The 17,147-nt window shown below is 37.4% G+C and overlaps 1 protein-coding gene across 1 annotated transcript in view; it reads left to right on the top strand.

Moving 5' to 3' along the window:
• The window catches only part of Scp1 (Sarcoplasmic calcium-binding protein 1), a 55,213-nt gene that overhangs the window by 36,320 nt on the left and 1,746 nt on the right, over nt 1-17,147 (top strand). Inside the window, exon 4 of the mRNA XM_017248728.3 lies at nt 13,730-13,810. Coding sequence (XP_017104217.1) covers nt 13,730-13,810 — 81 coding nt within the window. The remainder of the gene's footprint in view (nt 1-13,729; nt 13,811-17,147) is intronic.

Genomic DNA, 17,147 nt, shown 5'->3' on the forward strand with positions numbered 1-17,147 from the left:
ATTTATCGCTGGCGGAGGAATGCTAAGTTATTTTTAAATCGGTGCAGACGTTTATGGTAGAATCCTGCTCAAATTTGGCACCTAGTCAATTTACACTTTGCAACCATGTGTCCTTTTCGCAGACAGTTCAGACACAGTAAGCTCCGAATAGTTTCGACTGAATTTTGGCAATGCCAAACTGGGAAGTCGAGCTTGAGTTGGGGCTGCAGACATTGCAGTATCTAGAGGAGAATCGTCAGCCACAGTGAAGGCATTTAGCTTTAGCATTTAGCTGCAGAAGTTTGTGGTAGAATCTTGCACAAATTTGACACCTAGTCGATTTACACTTGGCAACCATCGCAGACAATTTATACACAGTAAGCTCCGAATAGTTTCGAAAGAATTTTGGCAATGACAAATTGGAAAGTCGAGCTTCAGTTGGGGCTGCAGACAGTGCAGTATCTAGAGGGGAATCGTCAGCCACAGTGAAGACATTTAGCTTCAGCTCCAAAATTTTTGCTTGAATAACTTTCAAGCTTCAAACTTGGGTTTTATGCAATCTGCATACAATTTTCAGGACGCATTTGGCTATGCCTTCTATATGTCAAAATGTAAGCCCTTTTAATATTAAATGCTTAAATACTGTTTAAATACGAAAGCCACTACTTATGTATTTTTCTAATTTGATCCAAAAACTAACAAACCCAAAGAACATCAGTTACAATGAGTCTCCATTAGGTCACTATCCCTAGACCCCCCAATGTCACCCACACCGCACTCACTCCAACAACTTAACCTATGAGATAATTCACGTATTTACCTACGACGACATAGTCGAAAAACCCATGAACCAGACTTCATCAAATTGAAATGCCCCCTTTTTTTAATAGAAACACCTGTTCAATGGAACAAAATTAAAATGCTGGGCCTTACAATAAACCAAATATACAGATGGAACTACAAATTAAAATAATTTAATCAATATTGACTCCCAAAAGTGACTTCCCCTTCCCAAAACCTACTTTTTAACCTATAAAACTGAAGTGAGACATTCTAACTGAAAAACTCTGCAAAAATTTTATTGATTCCAGAGACACCTCCTTAAAACACGGAATCATAGAAAGAGTATTAAAGAAACTCCTTCGTGATTCACAACAAAGGTACAATATAACACCTTGAACAATATATCACCAACTCGTTCACTCCTTAACAGCAACCTACCCCACCCATAACATTATCTTTACTGATGGCTCAAAATTGTCTGGCGGCAATACATATGGCGTTACAATAGAATCGGAACTATTTAAAATAGGGTTCCTCCCAATGTACTTTTCGGTCCTATCTTCCATCACTGCGATCACCAACGGTAATAATCATTTTAACTATCAAACCGGAGTCAAAAACCTTTTCACAAAGCATGTCTTAATAATAACTGTTATATGATCACATAGGCTGATTGATGTGAGGGGGGGTCAGCCCGGTCCCGGCTGCGACAGGGAAAATGTTTTGAAATAAAAATAAGAGGACGAGTGAGAGGACTTCTAAATTTTGAACAATTGAGTTTATGTTATTTCCCTGAATTAAATTCATATCCTATATGTATATGAGTGGCCTGTGATCGTGGTCTGCACCGGGGTCCGGTTTGGCACTCAACAGCCCTGCACATAGGCATTAAAGAAAAAACGTTACGTTACGGCTAAGCTAGCTGGTAAACTCTCACTCACTTTCACTCTTTTCACAATACTAAAGACATTACTTACTTTTTCAAATCCATCTTACACAAAAAACAAAAGTAGCTTACTAAAAAAACCTCCACCTGGTATCAAGTACTAACAAAGTTACATTAACAGTTACATTGTTACATTAACATTAATCTCTTAACAGTTTCATTAAATACGCTGAGACTTGGCTTTTCTTTTTTGAAAACTCCCATTACATTACTAATGTTTAAGTAGAGATATAAGACGAGTCCGATCAGGGTATGGGTATAGTTTGTGCCAACCATAGGGCGTGGTTTATTTTGTGGGATTTCTAATTATCTTTCGAATACATATTATCCCAAAGGACAATAAACTTTTAAAAGCTTACTTTGAAATAAAAAAATTTTACTTCTTTCACACGTAGCTGTCAGAGTGTCATTATTACCATTCGGTGTCTGTGTTTTATTTAGTTTTTCTTGCACGTGCCAAATAAGAATTATTTTTTTTAATGTCTAGGTTATATATCTACTAGCTGACCCGGCAAACTTTGTTTTGCCACCAGACTTTATAATTTCTGTACAAAATTTACTCAGTTCTAGACTTGTTCGAATTGACCATAGCACCAATTACCACTGTTGTGTGAGCATAATACTCAATATCAGGCTCATACTGGGAATGCTTAACGCAGGAATGAATCAGATATAAATGCTCGATGTACCTGTTGTCGTTGTTGGTCTTTTGACTGTGAAACGGCGTGATTGTCGTTGTTCTAATCTTTTGACTTCATTGCGTTCAGCTCGTTTATCTTCTGGCTCTTCTTGATGCAATTGCGCTATTCTAACACGCTATTCTACGGCCAACTATATCCGACCGTTGCAATACATATCTGATTTTAACTACAAGGGTATAACATCTTCGGGTTCGACGGTTTTTAAATACAAATTTTATATTATTATTTTGTTGCTGGATTTGTTTTTCGGTTCTTTCGGATCAAAACACTCATTTATAGAGTGTTCAAAAACACTCATAAATAGAATAAATGTATTTACTTAATGATGAAGGATTTTTGCCCCAGTTTAAATTGAGTTAATATGCTATGGTAGCGTAAGTTTGTCAGTGTGATGATGTAGTAACTCACTTTAAATGCAATTTTTGGTATGTCGAACAGGATTTAAATGGATGAAAAATAGATGTGGGCGGATTCTCAGACCTACTAAATACGCTCACAAAATTTTATGAGAATCGGTATAGCCGTTTTGAAGGAGTATGATAACAAAAACTGTGACACGAAAATTTATATATATTGATATAGAATTTTTTCGTCACAAAAATGGATATCAGTGGACCTTAGACTTTGAATTGTGGGTTTGTCACCGTTATTTTACCTCGTTAAAAGATTTTTATACCCGGTACAGTAGAGTGCAAGGGTATATTGCAGTCGTGTAAATGCATGTAACCTAGAGAATTAAATCTCTGAGACTATAAAACAATGCCCTCGCAGTTCAAGTTTGTTTCAAAATTTTGCCTCGCCCCTCCCGCCGCCACCACAAATCGCGAATTTCTGGCGAATTAGCGCCAGTACTGAAAGGTTTTTTGAAAACCAACTATTAACCAACTATTTCTATAGCTAATATTTATCTAAAAAACAAATTTCATACAAATTGTCCGATCTTATATATATTTATTTACAAATATATTTTATATAAAATTTCTCATGCGAACGGGATAAAATTATGAATGCGTGGATCTCGAAGACTATAAGAGATAGAACTTGGACTCGCATTGTTTCCGGGCGGATCAAGTTTGTGTCCTCAAAACCGAAATTTCATTGTTTGGCCAGTTCTTCAATGTTTTGATGCCAAATTGTTCCAATGGCTGTATGATTTGATACCAGCTGTTTTTTGTGTATAAATAGATAGTTTATCTTAAAATTAAATTAGCCGATTTATGGTGGAAGCCTCAGGCGACGGCGAGAGCCGTCTCAAAACTTTAAACGCGTTTTTCTCAAAACAGTGTTTTTACGACTGGCGCATGAGGTTACTCAAAAACTATTAATCCAATCGGTCCCAAATTTTAACACGTTTTTCTATACATATATAGCTCTCGTATGAACTAGGATGAATCAAATCGGTGAAGATCTTCTTTACTTTTCAACTCGATTTGTAACTGAAAAAAATGGAAATTTTCAAAAAAAAATTTCAAAGGTCCGCCATTTTGTTAATTTTTGAGCGAAGTTAATAATCCTAGTTCATACCACAGCCAAACATGTACTTTTTCTAATCCCGTTGGAATTTTTGGATTCAGATGTTCCAGTGAGCGGAAATCACATGCGCCGCCGAAAAGAAGGGCTTTTCTTTGATCACAAAAAACAACAACAAAAATAAAACAAAAAAAAATTCTGTGAAATGGTTTTCTTCCTTTTTGTGTCTTAATATATGTAAGCACAGTTGCAACCCCAAAAAAATAATTTATGTTCATTTGCCAGCCCATTGAAAATCGTCAAAATTTAAAATCGAGAATGGGGGGGATCCCCTTAAAACATATAAGAAAATGCAACTTTATCCGTCAAATCCGAAGTTATTATACCCTTGTAGTTAAGATCGGATATGTATTGCAAATGTCGGATACGACCCCGGCCAGGGGTTTGTGGACTTTCATCCCATCGCACACTGGGGAATTATCTCTATTTATGTGGCATAAATGGGTTTCTTCACTATCACTGAACTATCCGCTTCAGTATTTTAGCGACTTTGCAAGTTTTAACGGGTTGATAGTTATTAACATCAGACCTACTGCCGCCTTTGTGAATAGGCGTGATACACAGAGAAGAGCAGTTGAAAGGGAGCAATACTCTTCTTTCGAAAGAACGGGGAGATACCATCCAAGGTATAATGTATGTAATATGTAATGTAATGTAGTATTTAGTTTTTTAGTTCCCAAACGCCTTGATCCCAGTCAGCTACTAAATTAGCATAACTTATGGAAGAAGGTATGTCCGATGTTGACTTTTTTCTATTAACAACGGAGGTTAGCTTAAGGTTAACTTAAAGGGAAATTCAAATTCCCGCCTAAATTGCCGGTACAGCTCTTCAGCTCGAGGCTCCCCTGTCTTTATAAATTTTTTGTAATGTTTATCCCCTATAGTTTTTAAGTTTTTTAAGCCCTTTGTATACCAGGGAATCCTATAGGATCGTCGTACCGTCACGGGGGCATAAAAATCAATAATATTAAAAAGAAAAACCAAGAATTTAGTATAAAAATTATCAATTGAGCCATCCGAAAAACGAGAAAGCCAAACTGAAACAGAGGCATTAATAAGTGACAAGTGAGTATTATTCAGAATGGGTGAAGCTGAAGGTAAATAATATAAAACTCAATGTGAAATACTAACGGCTTCACATAGACTTAATGGTACGTTTCATAATTCTACTATACTATTAACCATGTTTGAAAAAATATACGATATAGAATTTAAGATAAAAATACTAGATACTTGGGAGAGGCCCAGAATAAAAATATTATCTGAAACTAAAATTTCATGACTTTGGTGAACGTTGCTAGGTAGTATGCAGGGTCATTCTGGGTCCCTAGACCAGCCAATAGAGCTTAAGTTGAAAGTCCTCGCACACACTGGGTACAGGATGCATCTCGGTCTTTTCGAAATACTTGGTAGATGTTAGGCTCGAATGACTCAGAGGAGCTAAAGTTCTTATTGAGCAACGTTTCCACAAGCATGATCACATCAAAATCCCAGGAATACCATCCGGGGCTTGGTCCTTTTAAGCTTTTGTTGCATTCAGAAGACGAATTATAGCTACGGTACAAACTGGAAATTGGACGGAAATTGGACGGCTAGGCTGAAATGATGAAAATACACTTCTGGAACATGTAGAGGCATATCCAATACGCATAGCTTGCAAGATAACCGACGAGGACATATAAATCTTTCCGTTTCCACATGCAAGAAAACGTGGAGGTGAGAACGTAGAGCATTCACAAGCTGGATCATTTACGCGTGACAAAGATCCACTCTCACGTCAAAAATAAACATCGCTGGGTGGTCCAGCGAAAGGAGATAAAAAGATGAGCAGCGATGCGCGTTGCGGACGAAACAACTCGCCTTGGAAATAAATGTTGTCGTTGGAGCATATCGATCAGCGAACGGTGTGAATTATTGAAGGAATTTAAAGAAAAGTCAAACATTACCTTTAACTCCCGCGCGGTTTTTTGTTGGTTTGTGAAAAGGAAAAAATAACGGCGCCAAAACTTTACTGAAAGTTTTTGACGATCGGGAGGTCAAAAACCTTAGCAGGCTCTCTATGCAAAAATCGTCTGACTTTTACCGACTTAGGCCAAAATTTATTATTGAGGGCAAAACCCTCTCTCTTAAGCGAACGGTCGTGTTTTTTTTGTGCGCACTGCGTTTTATTATAAATATTGGTAAACCGGTGTTTACTCACTAAATCAATTGCATACATATATTGTGAATCTTAAGCTTAAATCGTATCCCTTCGCGAGTGCTGTGTTATATTTGGAGTCGAATTAATAAATTGAATAATTTCAATTCCAAGCATAGCTCAGCTCTGCTTCTTCCCCGGCTTATCTCTATTTCTGTTTCTCTTTTGCTCTATTCAAAGCTGCCGCTTCGGCTCCCTATTTGGCACAGTGGTTCAAGGTATTGTGTTCTTTAACTTTAAAAAAAAAAAAAAAAAAAAATGGAATTTAAACTTGTCTGCGCTATTAAGTCTTGTAACAAGACAATTTCCGCATCCCAGCCTACCATCCATTGCTGGTTATGTGAAAACGTCGTGCACGCCAAGTGTGCCGGATTCACTGCCTCAGTTTCGGATGCCATTTCCCGTAGGTCGGGTATACACTATTGTTGTGAAAATTGTCGTGCTGTCCAAGGCGAAATAAGGTCGTTCATGAGACAGACCAAAAATGGATTTAAAGAGTTGATCACTGGTTTTCGTAAAATCAACAACCAGCTCTGAACGCTTAAGACACTAAGTTTAGCGGCCTTCAGCTGCTAAATGAGTTCCCTAAGCATAAGACATCCGCTCTTTGTGATCCGCCTCAGCCCACTCAGCCGACATTAATGCAGCCGCTTATATCTCTGGCCACCCCAAGGGCTAGAACTGAGAAAAACTCGTCAGAATTTCTCAGGGATAATGAGCAATTGTCTGATATGTCCGCCATGGCATCCCTTCTAGTGATGCCACAGGTCCTAGTGAACGAAACCCCCATTAGAGTCACCCAAAAGGGTATTCCACAGTCCGGACCACCGGCACCGACTGATGCTGCAGATCTCGTACCTGCGACACCAAAACCCTTACAGGTGATTCCTCCATCGAAACATATATTTGTTTCTCGGCTTGCACCTGATACTTCAGAGATTGATATCTCGGCTTATATCACAGCCAAAACTAAAGCCGATATAAAGGTGGAGGACATACAAAAATATAAATATAATTATACAAGGCGCACGTCTTCTTTCAAAATTCATGTGCCCGCGCTGATGTTCAAGACGATTTGTTCTACCATTTTTTGGCCAGAGAATCTTTTCGTCCAAGAACATCAGCCTAGTTTCGTGAAGAAAAAAGTTAAAAAACCAGTGGGAGTGAGACTTCCTAATATCGAAACCACTGACCAACCCTCCACCTCTTCTTTGGCCACTAACCCAAAAAACTAGTTTCCTCACTAACTCTTACTATCAGAATACTAGGGGGCTACGTAGCAAACTCCCCAAGCTATATTCTGATAGTTCTTTCTTTGCATCCCATATAATAGCATTTACAGAAACTTGGTTAAGTCCGGAGATCTTTAGCTCCGAAGTTTTTCCAAGTAAGTACACCACTTTGAGACGGGATCGATCTCAGCGAAGAGGAGGTGGAGTCCTCATTTCGGTAGACTCTACTCTTGCTTCTGAAGAGGTGAAATCCCAAGAGTTTGGTGACATAGAATTTATTTGCGTTAAAATCACTATATCCGTTAAATCTTTATACATTACATGTTCATATATACCACCTATGCCTGAACCGCCTACATATTGGCAGCATTTGTCCGCCATTCGATACGTCTCTAATCTTGTGACGAATCGTGACTTTAATATCCCAGAATTAAAGTGGTCCAACGTCGATAACTCACCATCTTTGTCACTTAAAACTTACCATGACTTCACCGCGGGCATGTTTGAAATGTCCCTAGGTCAGATCAATGATGTTAGAAATTCGCTAGGTCGGCTTTTAGACTTATGTTTTGTATCTGATCCTGATGGTACTGCTCTCTCCAGAGCTTTTCCCCTTTCAACCCCAGAGGATCCATATCACCCCACGCTGGAGGTCTCAATCGAAACCACTCCTGGTATCGATCAGATGTCTCCGAGCGTGGTAAATAAGATTCGCTGTTTCCGAAAAGCTGATTTTCAGAAACTCAATAGCCTTATCGATACATTTGACTGGTCTGTTATTCTGGCGTGCACTGATCTTAATGTCACTTTAGAAAAATTTTATTTTACTTTAAATAAATTTTTTGACTCATGTGTGCCTTGGAAATATCCGTCCGCTTCAACAAATCCCCCTTGGTATACAAGGTGCCTCACTAACCTAAAAAATAAAAAAAATAAGCTTTTACCTCAATATAAAAAACCTGCAGTAGTGTTGATTTCTCAAGATACCTACTAGCTCGGTCGAATTTTACCGTGCTTAACGCTGAATGTTATAGGAATTATATTGACCGCTGCCGGATACAATTTACTCAGGATCCAAAGCAGTTTTATAATTTTGTAAGCAAATCTTGTTTTCTGTCCGTTTTTTTCTGAGAACAACTTATTATCTGGTCTTTTAAGGGTCAAACGCATTTATTCGCCAGGCCCCGATAGAGTACCAGGCTGTGTGCTAAAATACTGTGCCAGGGCTCTGTGCAAACCTCTTCTAAGACTTTTCAACTTAACTTTGGAAACCTCGATTTTTCCCCTTAAGTGGAAGAAATCATTCATAATTCCCCTACATAAAAAAGGGAAAAAGTCTGAGGCTGCCTACTACAGAGGCATCTCTAAGCTGTCGGCAATTCCAAAGTTATTTGAAAAATTAATTACCCCTCATTTGCAACACCTATGCTCTTCGATCATCTCTCCCTGTCAGCATGGCTTTATTAAGCGTCGCTCCACGACCACAAATTTACTGGATTTGACATCCTTTGTCATAGATGGCTTTTGTAAGGGAAATCAAACCGATGTAATTTACACAGACTTCAGCAAAGCATTTGATTCAGTTAATCACTCACTCTTGTTGAGTAAACTGAATATGATGGGTTTTCCTATAGACCTCTTAAGGGGTTATATACCTTCTTTGTCGAAGAAAAAGAGCAAAGTTCGGATTTTTTTTAGGTATGTAGCAATTATTTAATTACAGGGATGTTTTAATATTTTGATAGTACACTTTATTATCAATGTTTGTCCAAAATTTGGTGGAAAAATATTAAATAGTTTTTAAGAAGTGGCTGTTTCTCTTAGAGGCTTTTTTTTTTAGAGCCTTGCGGTGATAGTTCCCCAGGTCAAATAGGTCAACTTAAACCATAAAAGTAAAAAAATTTCATTAGTTTAGTGTATTTCCTTGTGCTTGAACTATCGATTTTAAATTTTTTTTGTTTTTATGCATACGGGAACGATTTATGCTAAAAATGAACTTTTTTGTCTCTAGAAATTTCACTAAAAAAATTCATTTCCGCGAAAAAAAAGTTTGTGAGTAAAAAGTCGATCCTTCAAGCACAAAAGAATTTCATTACGAACATTTAAAAAAAAATTTGAAGTAAATCGGTTCAGTAATTTTTCGCCAATCCATGTCACCGCAAAGTCATTTTTCAAGAAACACCATTTCGAGATATTCGCGTTTAAAGTTTCAAGTTCAGTTCAAGGCCGCAACAAGGCGCGCGGTTAGGAGCGCTGTAACTTTTTTTCTACTGCTCCAATCTCTATGAAAATTTGGGAAAATGTTCTCAAGGAGTTTTTCTTCAAGATAAATCAAAAAAAAAATTTTCGTTATTTTTCGACCCCTTAAGGCGTTATATACAGTTGTACCGCACAAAAAAATGGAATTTTATCGATTTTTTTTTGACACCATAGAAAATATTAATGAAAAATGTGTTACCGACGTTGTTTAGTAAATGTTTCTGGGTACTTATTTAATTTTTTTCATTAAAAAATATTACATAATAAATATGTTATAGCCGAATTCCCGTATCGTCTTTTTTCGATGGTGTCTTGCGGTGGACATGATATCCCGAAAAGGGTTCATCGGAACTCCAAAAAATTTAGTTAGTATATTGTATTGTCTAGTCCCTGAACGAATGATTTTTAAAAATTTTGATTAACAAAAAAATGGCGACGTTTTTAACAAAAAGTGTACTTTTTCAAGGTATAAGATTTTCGCTTTTAAAAAGCGATTTTTATGCTTTGAAAAAGGAAGGAAAAGGAGTTTGAAAATCCCTCGTTCACGGACTAGCTAATATCATAATAAATAAGTGGTCAAAATTTGGTGTTGATCGGAGTAGTTTTTTAGTAATCGTGTCCACCGCAAAGGTAATTTCCCAAAAAAAAGATTCTGAGATAATCGCGTTTAAAGTCTCAAGTTTGTTCAAGTTTTATACGCAGGTAGTGCGCTAACAATAGCTACAACTTCGGTTCTAACGCTCCGTTATGAATTTTTGTGCAAGTATTCTCAACAGTATATACTTAAAGAATATGCAATAAAAAAAATCGATTTTTTAATCAATCACAACTGTATATAACCCCTTAACGTGGATCTCCAGCTAATTAGATGGAAGGACACAAAGAGTCTTATTTAAAAACATAAAGTCCCGTCTGGTCCGTGTTACATCTGGCGTCCCTCAAGGAAGTCATCTTGGCCCGCTATTATTCACGCTTTTTATTAATGACTTGCCCCCTGCTTTAACGAACTCTCTAGTTCTTATGTATGCAGATGATGTAAAGCTTTGTCTTCAGTACAAATCCATCTCTGCCCAATGCAGTCTTCAGTCTGACCTTGATAACTTTCAAGAATGGTGTTTAGCTAATGATCTAATACTTAATGGATCAAAATGCTAGCATATGTCTTTTTATCGTTCTTGCCCTCTGCAAGCTACGTATTCCATTAATGGGATTGCCTTAGAAAAATTAACCCAGGTTAATGATCTCGGCATCCTATTAGACATAAAACTTAAATTTGCCGACCATATTTCCTTAATGGTTAATAAGGCTAAAGGAGTCCTTGGTTTTATTAAAAGGTGGTCAAAAGAATTTAATGACCCCTATATTACCAAAACATTATTCATTTCTTTGGTCCGTCCTATACTGGAGTACGGTTCATGTGTCTGGAGTCCCCAATATGGAATGCATCAGGACCGCATAGAATCCGTACAAAAGAATTTCCTAACTTTTTCACTTACAGGTCTAAACTGGGATGCAAATCTTCACCTTCCATCTTATAATAGTAGACTCTTACTCATAAACTTACCTAGCTTAACAAATCGTAGGACAATGCTCGGTGTAGTCTTTCTGCATAACCTTATTAACGGGGATGTAGATAGCCAGCATTTACTAACACGTTTAAAATTTAACATTCCTAATAGAAGGACTCGAAACTTTAGTCCTCTGTTCCTTCTCCGTTGTAGTTCGACATATGCACTGCATGACCCTTTTAGGGTATTATGTTCAAACTACAATGGTCTCTACTCTATAACATTTCTTTCCTGTCCCTCAAATTTAAAATATAGAATTTTAAATTTCCTTACTAACTCCTTCTAGCTTAATAATTGGCAAATAGCTTAATATATTCTAACAAATCGTTTCTTGAGCGCCCCTCGGTCGTCTGGGCCTCTAAGCTTTATGATGAATACAGGAATGCTAGCTGATGCTCTTATTGATGCACAAGCCATTTCCAAATTCTGAAAGACCAAATTCTGTTTCGGGTCAGCCACCCATGATGCAGTTGGGGCCTGGCCCAGCCTTTTGCTTCCAGTGCTGGTAGGAATAGAAGGGGAGCAACAACATGCGCCCCAGGCAAAAAGACCTCGGGCCCAGTAGGTTCGGTCAAATTTACCAGAACATAATTCACTTTGGCTTCAAGGCTATCGAAAAGGGATTCTAGATCCAGAACCGTTAGATTAACTCATTTATTTTGGAATGCAAATCATTTTCAACGACGCAGCTAGCATATTGTAGGCACGACGGCCTCACGGAAAAGTTTGGTAGCGAAATAGTAAACGTCCGAAGGCAAAAAAAGCTAAATACAGACTGTTTGACTGTGTATTGCTAGTAATATTAATTTTAGAGCTTTTATGAAATTAAAATCGTTTCGCTAAAGATATTATAAAATTCTCTGATCCGTTTTCGAACTATCGAATACGAAACAATCACCGCCACAAACTGAGCGATCAGAGATTCGTTTTAATATCGTTTTTGGATCAAAAGTTACACTTGTTACACGTTTTTGTTTTGCCTAACTCTCATTTTCGATATTTTTTACGAAGTTTTGGCCCAATTGAAAGTACTGGGCTGCCCACTGGGCCAAATGACGATAGTTCCACGAAACTATCGTACAATGTTCGTAAACGGACTTACATGTGATATAAATCAGTGAGAAAGGAGAAAAATATCGCAAAATGTTCGAAAATATGTTTAGAAATTTTTCGCACCACATCGTCTTGGGGAATAGCAGAGCGGTAAAGTTTTTGGTTGATGTGTGAACGGTACTGGTATCGACTGGAGCTGAGAACTCTCCTTTTTTCTTTTATTTTTTTAAATTTTTACTTTTGTGCCTTTTTAAAATTTTTGTTTGATTTGTTTGACTCCAAGGCCATAAAAAAGAAATAGGACACGAAAGTAAACACCAGAGGCAATTGGAACATTGGACAATGGCTGAATGGTTAAGGTGTCGCGTAAAGTGTTAATCGTGTGTATAGCTCAGCTTCAACCCCTACTACGGTCCATAAAAAAAATATTTTTTAGAAGGTTAAATAAAAGGAAAGAAAAATAAAATGTTTAACTCACAACAGGTAGAGTTCGTCAACTACGTGACCTGTGTCGTCCTTACCACCTCGTCAAGCTATCGAAGAAAACTTTGGCTATCCTGAGCCTTTACTATTTTTTTACTGGCCAATTTTAATGTTAAATACGATTTATAATTACGTTTTATAATTTTTCTTAAAAGTGTGCGACGCAGTGAAGGAGACATCTCCGACCCTATATAGTATATATATTCTTTATCAGAATCACGTCCTGGGTGGATATAAGGATGTCCGTCTGTCTGTCTGTACGCAAACTAGTCTCTCAGTTTTAAAGCTATCGTCTTGAAACTTTTGCACTCACCCTTCTTTCTTTTTCACGCAGTCGAAATATAAGTCGGAGCGGCCGGGATCAGTGTACTATATCCTATAGCTGTCAGATTGATCGGAAATGCCTTAACTTTGGTGTTGTTAGAGTTAGAGAGTTCGGATTTTGTATGAATATATACATATATGTATATATATTTTCTTATACAAAATAATACGACATACCAAATTTGATAAGGATCGGCCGAATATATCCTATAGCTGCCATGTAACTGAGCAATCGAAACCGAACTTTCCTGTTTTTGAAGACAGAAAGTTAAGACTTCCTATATTTAGCTCAGTTGATCTCAGTTTATATATTTAGCTCAGTTGATTTATATTATGAACTCTGGTATTTGTGAAGATAAAAGCATGGGACTTTTTTTTAAGACTTTTTATTGTAGAAATTGGTTGTATTATTATATTCTCGTAAGAATCGGCCAACTACATCCGATGTTTTCGATATACTTCCGTTTCAGTGCAAGGGTATATCAACTTCGGCTACGCCCGAAGTTTGGTTTCTTTTTTTGTTTTTAAAATGTATTAATACCCATATAAGTCACCAACATTAATATCAAGTAATCAGAAAATTTAGGCGACTCATCCCTTTTTTATTTGATTTATATTATAAAATAATATATATTATTAAATATTATTATAAAGTTAAAATTTTATTATTTCAGGATGGTAAAATATCCAATCAAGAATTTAAAGATGCGGTAAAGAAAACATGTGTTGGCAAAAAATACGAGGAATTTCCACAGGTGAGTTTGATTAATAAATTTTGTTGTTATCATTTAAAAATAAAATTCGGTTCACCTTTGTATTTCGAAAAAAAAAACACTTTTAAAAATAACTGCACAGTGCAGGCTCTAAAAATATTTTGAATTTTGAGAAAAGTTGTTTAATAATAGTTGTTTAAGGTACGTCGGTCGATGACGGGTTTCTTTACCTGACTCGCAAAATCCACGAAAACAATCGTACGAGGTGTGTTCAAAAAGTAAGGTGACTTTTCAAATTTCGCGGGCAACATATTTTCGTTTATCGGATTTTTTGATTTGTTATGTTGGTACACCCTAAAGCAGTGGTCGGCACCCCAATACATTGATATGATTTTACCGCATTAGTGTTAGTAACGAATAGCAGAAAGTACCCAGCAGTTCGCCGCACTAGTGCATGGGTGTCGAATTCACTATGCCCCTAGGGTAGACGAGTACCCACCAGTCAATACCTAAGACATGTATTTCAGAGGCGAATTTAACTAAGGCATGTCATAGGCAGTGTACAATCGTCACCTCTTCGTATACCAATGAGTATGGATTTGGGGTACCCAAAAAGAGTACCCAAATACATACTACTAAGGGACATCGATTTAGGTACGGAATTGGGTACTCTATTCAGTATAGCCACCAAGGGACATAGATTTACATACCCAGAAAAAGATTTTTTTTTTCTTATAAATAAAGCTTGTAGGCTTTGAGCATGACGTTTCACACATTTATACTGTGTGTGTGTGGCAGATCTCGGGCAGAGAAATTTTCTATGCCCCCGAGATAGGGCCGTGCCGACCTCTGCCCTAAAGCCTAGTACTGAGTTGACGAAAATCCGCTGTTGAAAATCCGATAACGATATCGCACTTTATTCAGCTACCGAGCTATTGTGACCAAAAAAATTAAGAAAAAAGGTAATACTGAACAGCTGTTTTTTGTAAAGCCTAGTACTGAGTTGACGAAAATCCGCTGTTGAAAATCCGATAAAGATATCGCACTTTATTCAGCTACCGAGCTAGTGTGACCAAAAAAAAAAGGTAATACTGAATAGCTGTTGTTTGTAAACAAAAAACAAATAAGCAAAAATGAATTCAAAACGATTGGATGTTGGTGTTTTGTTTATGTATTTCGCCGCTAAGGAGCTGATTAAGAAATAGAACACTGGGTCAAAATCAAAATCAATCACAAATCATTTCAATGCCATTTTATGGCATTAAAATGCCCCTTGTGGGTCAAATCCCATATTATGGGCTTCGCCTTGACCGCACTAATTAATTTCAATTTATCCTCGCGCGCCAAAAATTTTTCGGGCCGACTATTTTTTTGTTTGATCAATAGTCTCTCCATGTTTCATCTATAGAAATAAATAAAATTAGTTCTTTCAACTCCCCGGTATCAGCTGTTTATTTTTTTTGATCCGGCAACGCCATTCAATTCGAAAACAAAAATTTTCGTCAACTCAGTGCCCGCAAAATCTAGGAGGCAAAAATTTCTTCTTCTTCCTTTTTTTACACCTTTTTTTTATATGGAGTTTGACAGCTTTCACTCGTTTGACAGCGGATTTTCGTCAACTCAGTACTAGGCTTAACATCTGTACCAAGTTTCAATTGAATCTCCATTTTTGTTTGGTTGTTTGGTTGGCAAGTTTTTTTGCGTGCTCGGCGATTTTTTGCTATCGTAAAATATGGATCAAAGGATTTGCATCAAATATTGTGTAAAAAATAAAATTAAGTACTCCGTGAAACTGTTCTGAGTAAAAAAAATGTTTACAAGTGGTACAAACTCTTCCAAGATGGCCGATAAGATGCCAATGACGAGCCTCGCTCTGGAAGCCCAATTACGTCAACAACTGATGAAAACGTTCAAGCAGTGACATGCATACGGTAAAACTGTTCTGAGTAAAAACAAGAAAGAAAAGCTAACTTCGTACGGATCCGAAGTTGATATACCCTTGCAGTTACAACGGGGTATAAATCGCATATATATCTTAAATTATATAAATTATAATACCCTCTGCAAGGTTATAAAAATGTTTACAAGTGGTACAAACTCTTCCAAGATGGCCGGGAAGATGCCAATGACGAGCCTCGCTCTGGACGCCCAAGCACGTCAGCGACTGATGAAAACGTTCAAGCTGTGAAGAAAATTGTTTTGGAAAATCGTCAAATCACTATCAGAGAAGTTGCTGAAGATGTCGGTATATCGCTTGGCTCGTGCCATGAAATTTTTTCAAACGTTTCGGGCATAAGTCGTGTGGCAGCGAAGTTTGTTCCGAAATTGCTGAAATTTTACCAAAAGAACCGACGCATGAGCATCGCTCAAGAGCTGTTGAATAACGTTAACGACGACCCAGATTTACCCAAGAGGCCCAAGAGGCCATGTGACTGTTTCTTGTTGAAGAGATGAAGACTGCATCGCTGTAAGAGCTTACGCCTATACCGAAAATGCTTCTGGGAATGCTTTGAGGATTGGAAAAACCGTTGGCATAAGTGTATTCTATCTGAGGGGGATTACTTTGAAGGGGACAACATTAATATTGATAAATAATTTAATAGTTTTTCTTGAAAATACAAAGTCACCTTACTTTTTGAACACACCCTCCGTTTTAACGGATTAACGAAATCGTATGGCACGGACAGAGTTATTTCTCTGTAATTTGTTATTCTTTACGACGCCTAGCTATCGTTGCAGATCTCTTTTGTTACTTCTTGTTTTACAACATCGGCTAGCAAAGCTACAAAGAGCCTATCTCACACTTACACATCCGACTACTGCACACTCCAATCGGTCAAAAATGAGTCTAATTTATACAGCCAAAAAAAGCGAATTCGGTGGATCCATTACGGGTGACTCGTACCTGTCTTACTGTTGTACAATCGTATTGTATAATATTGTTATGTTATCGTTGTACCTTCTACATGCTGCTCCTGCCGTGCCATCTCTAAGACCTCCGACTGGTGTGGCGCTTCTGTGTAAATTGAGTATAGTTATATTTTTCTCCCGCCTTATGCCGAATGCCACCGTTGATCATGTCAGGAGTCACCTATTAAACCATGTTAAGGTAGCTCCAAATGAGATAGCTATTTTAAGTTCTTCTTTTAAAATATACCTACCTGATTTCTACCTCGAAAAAGCACTTGATCCTGCTGCCTCGCCTGAGCACAATATCATTCATGAATTCCTAGCCAAAGACGCTCAGAACCCTGGCACTGCAGAAACGGCTCCAAAAAACTGAATAACAAAGTATTTTCCTGTTTCTATCAAAACGTTGCAAGTATTCTGTGTAAATTGAGCCTTTTTTTACAAAGAGAGTTTCTTTTGATTTTGATAC

This window comes from Drosophila bipectinata, chromosome 2R (assembly GCF_030179905.1).
Source record: "Drosophila bipectinata strain 14024-0381.07 chromosome 2R, DbipHiC1v2, whole genome shotgun sequence".
Lineage (NCBI taxonomy): Eukaryota > Metazoa > Arthropoda > Insecta > Diptera > Drosophilidae > Drosophila > Drosophila bipectinata.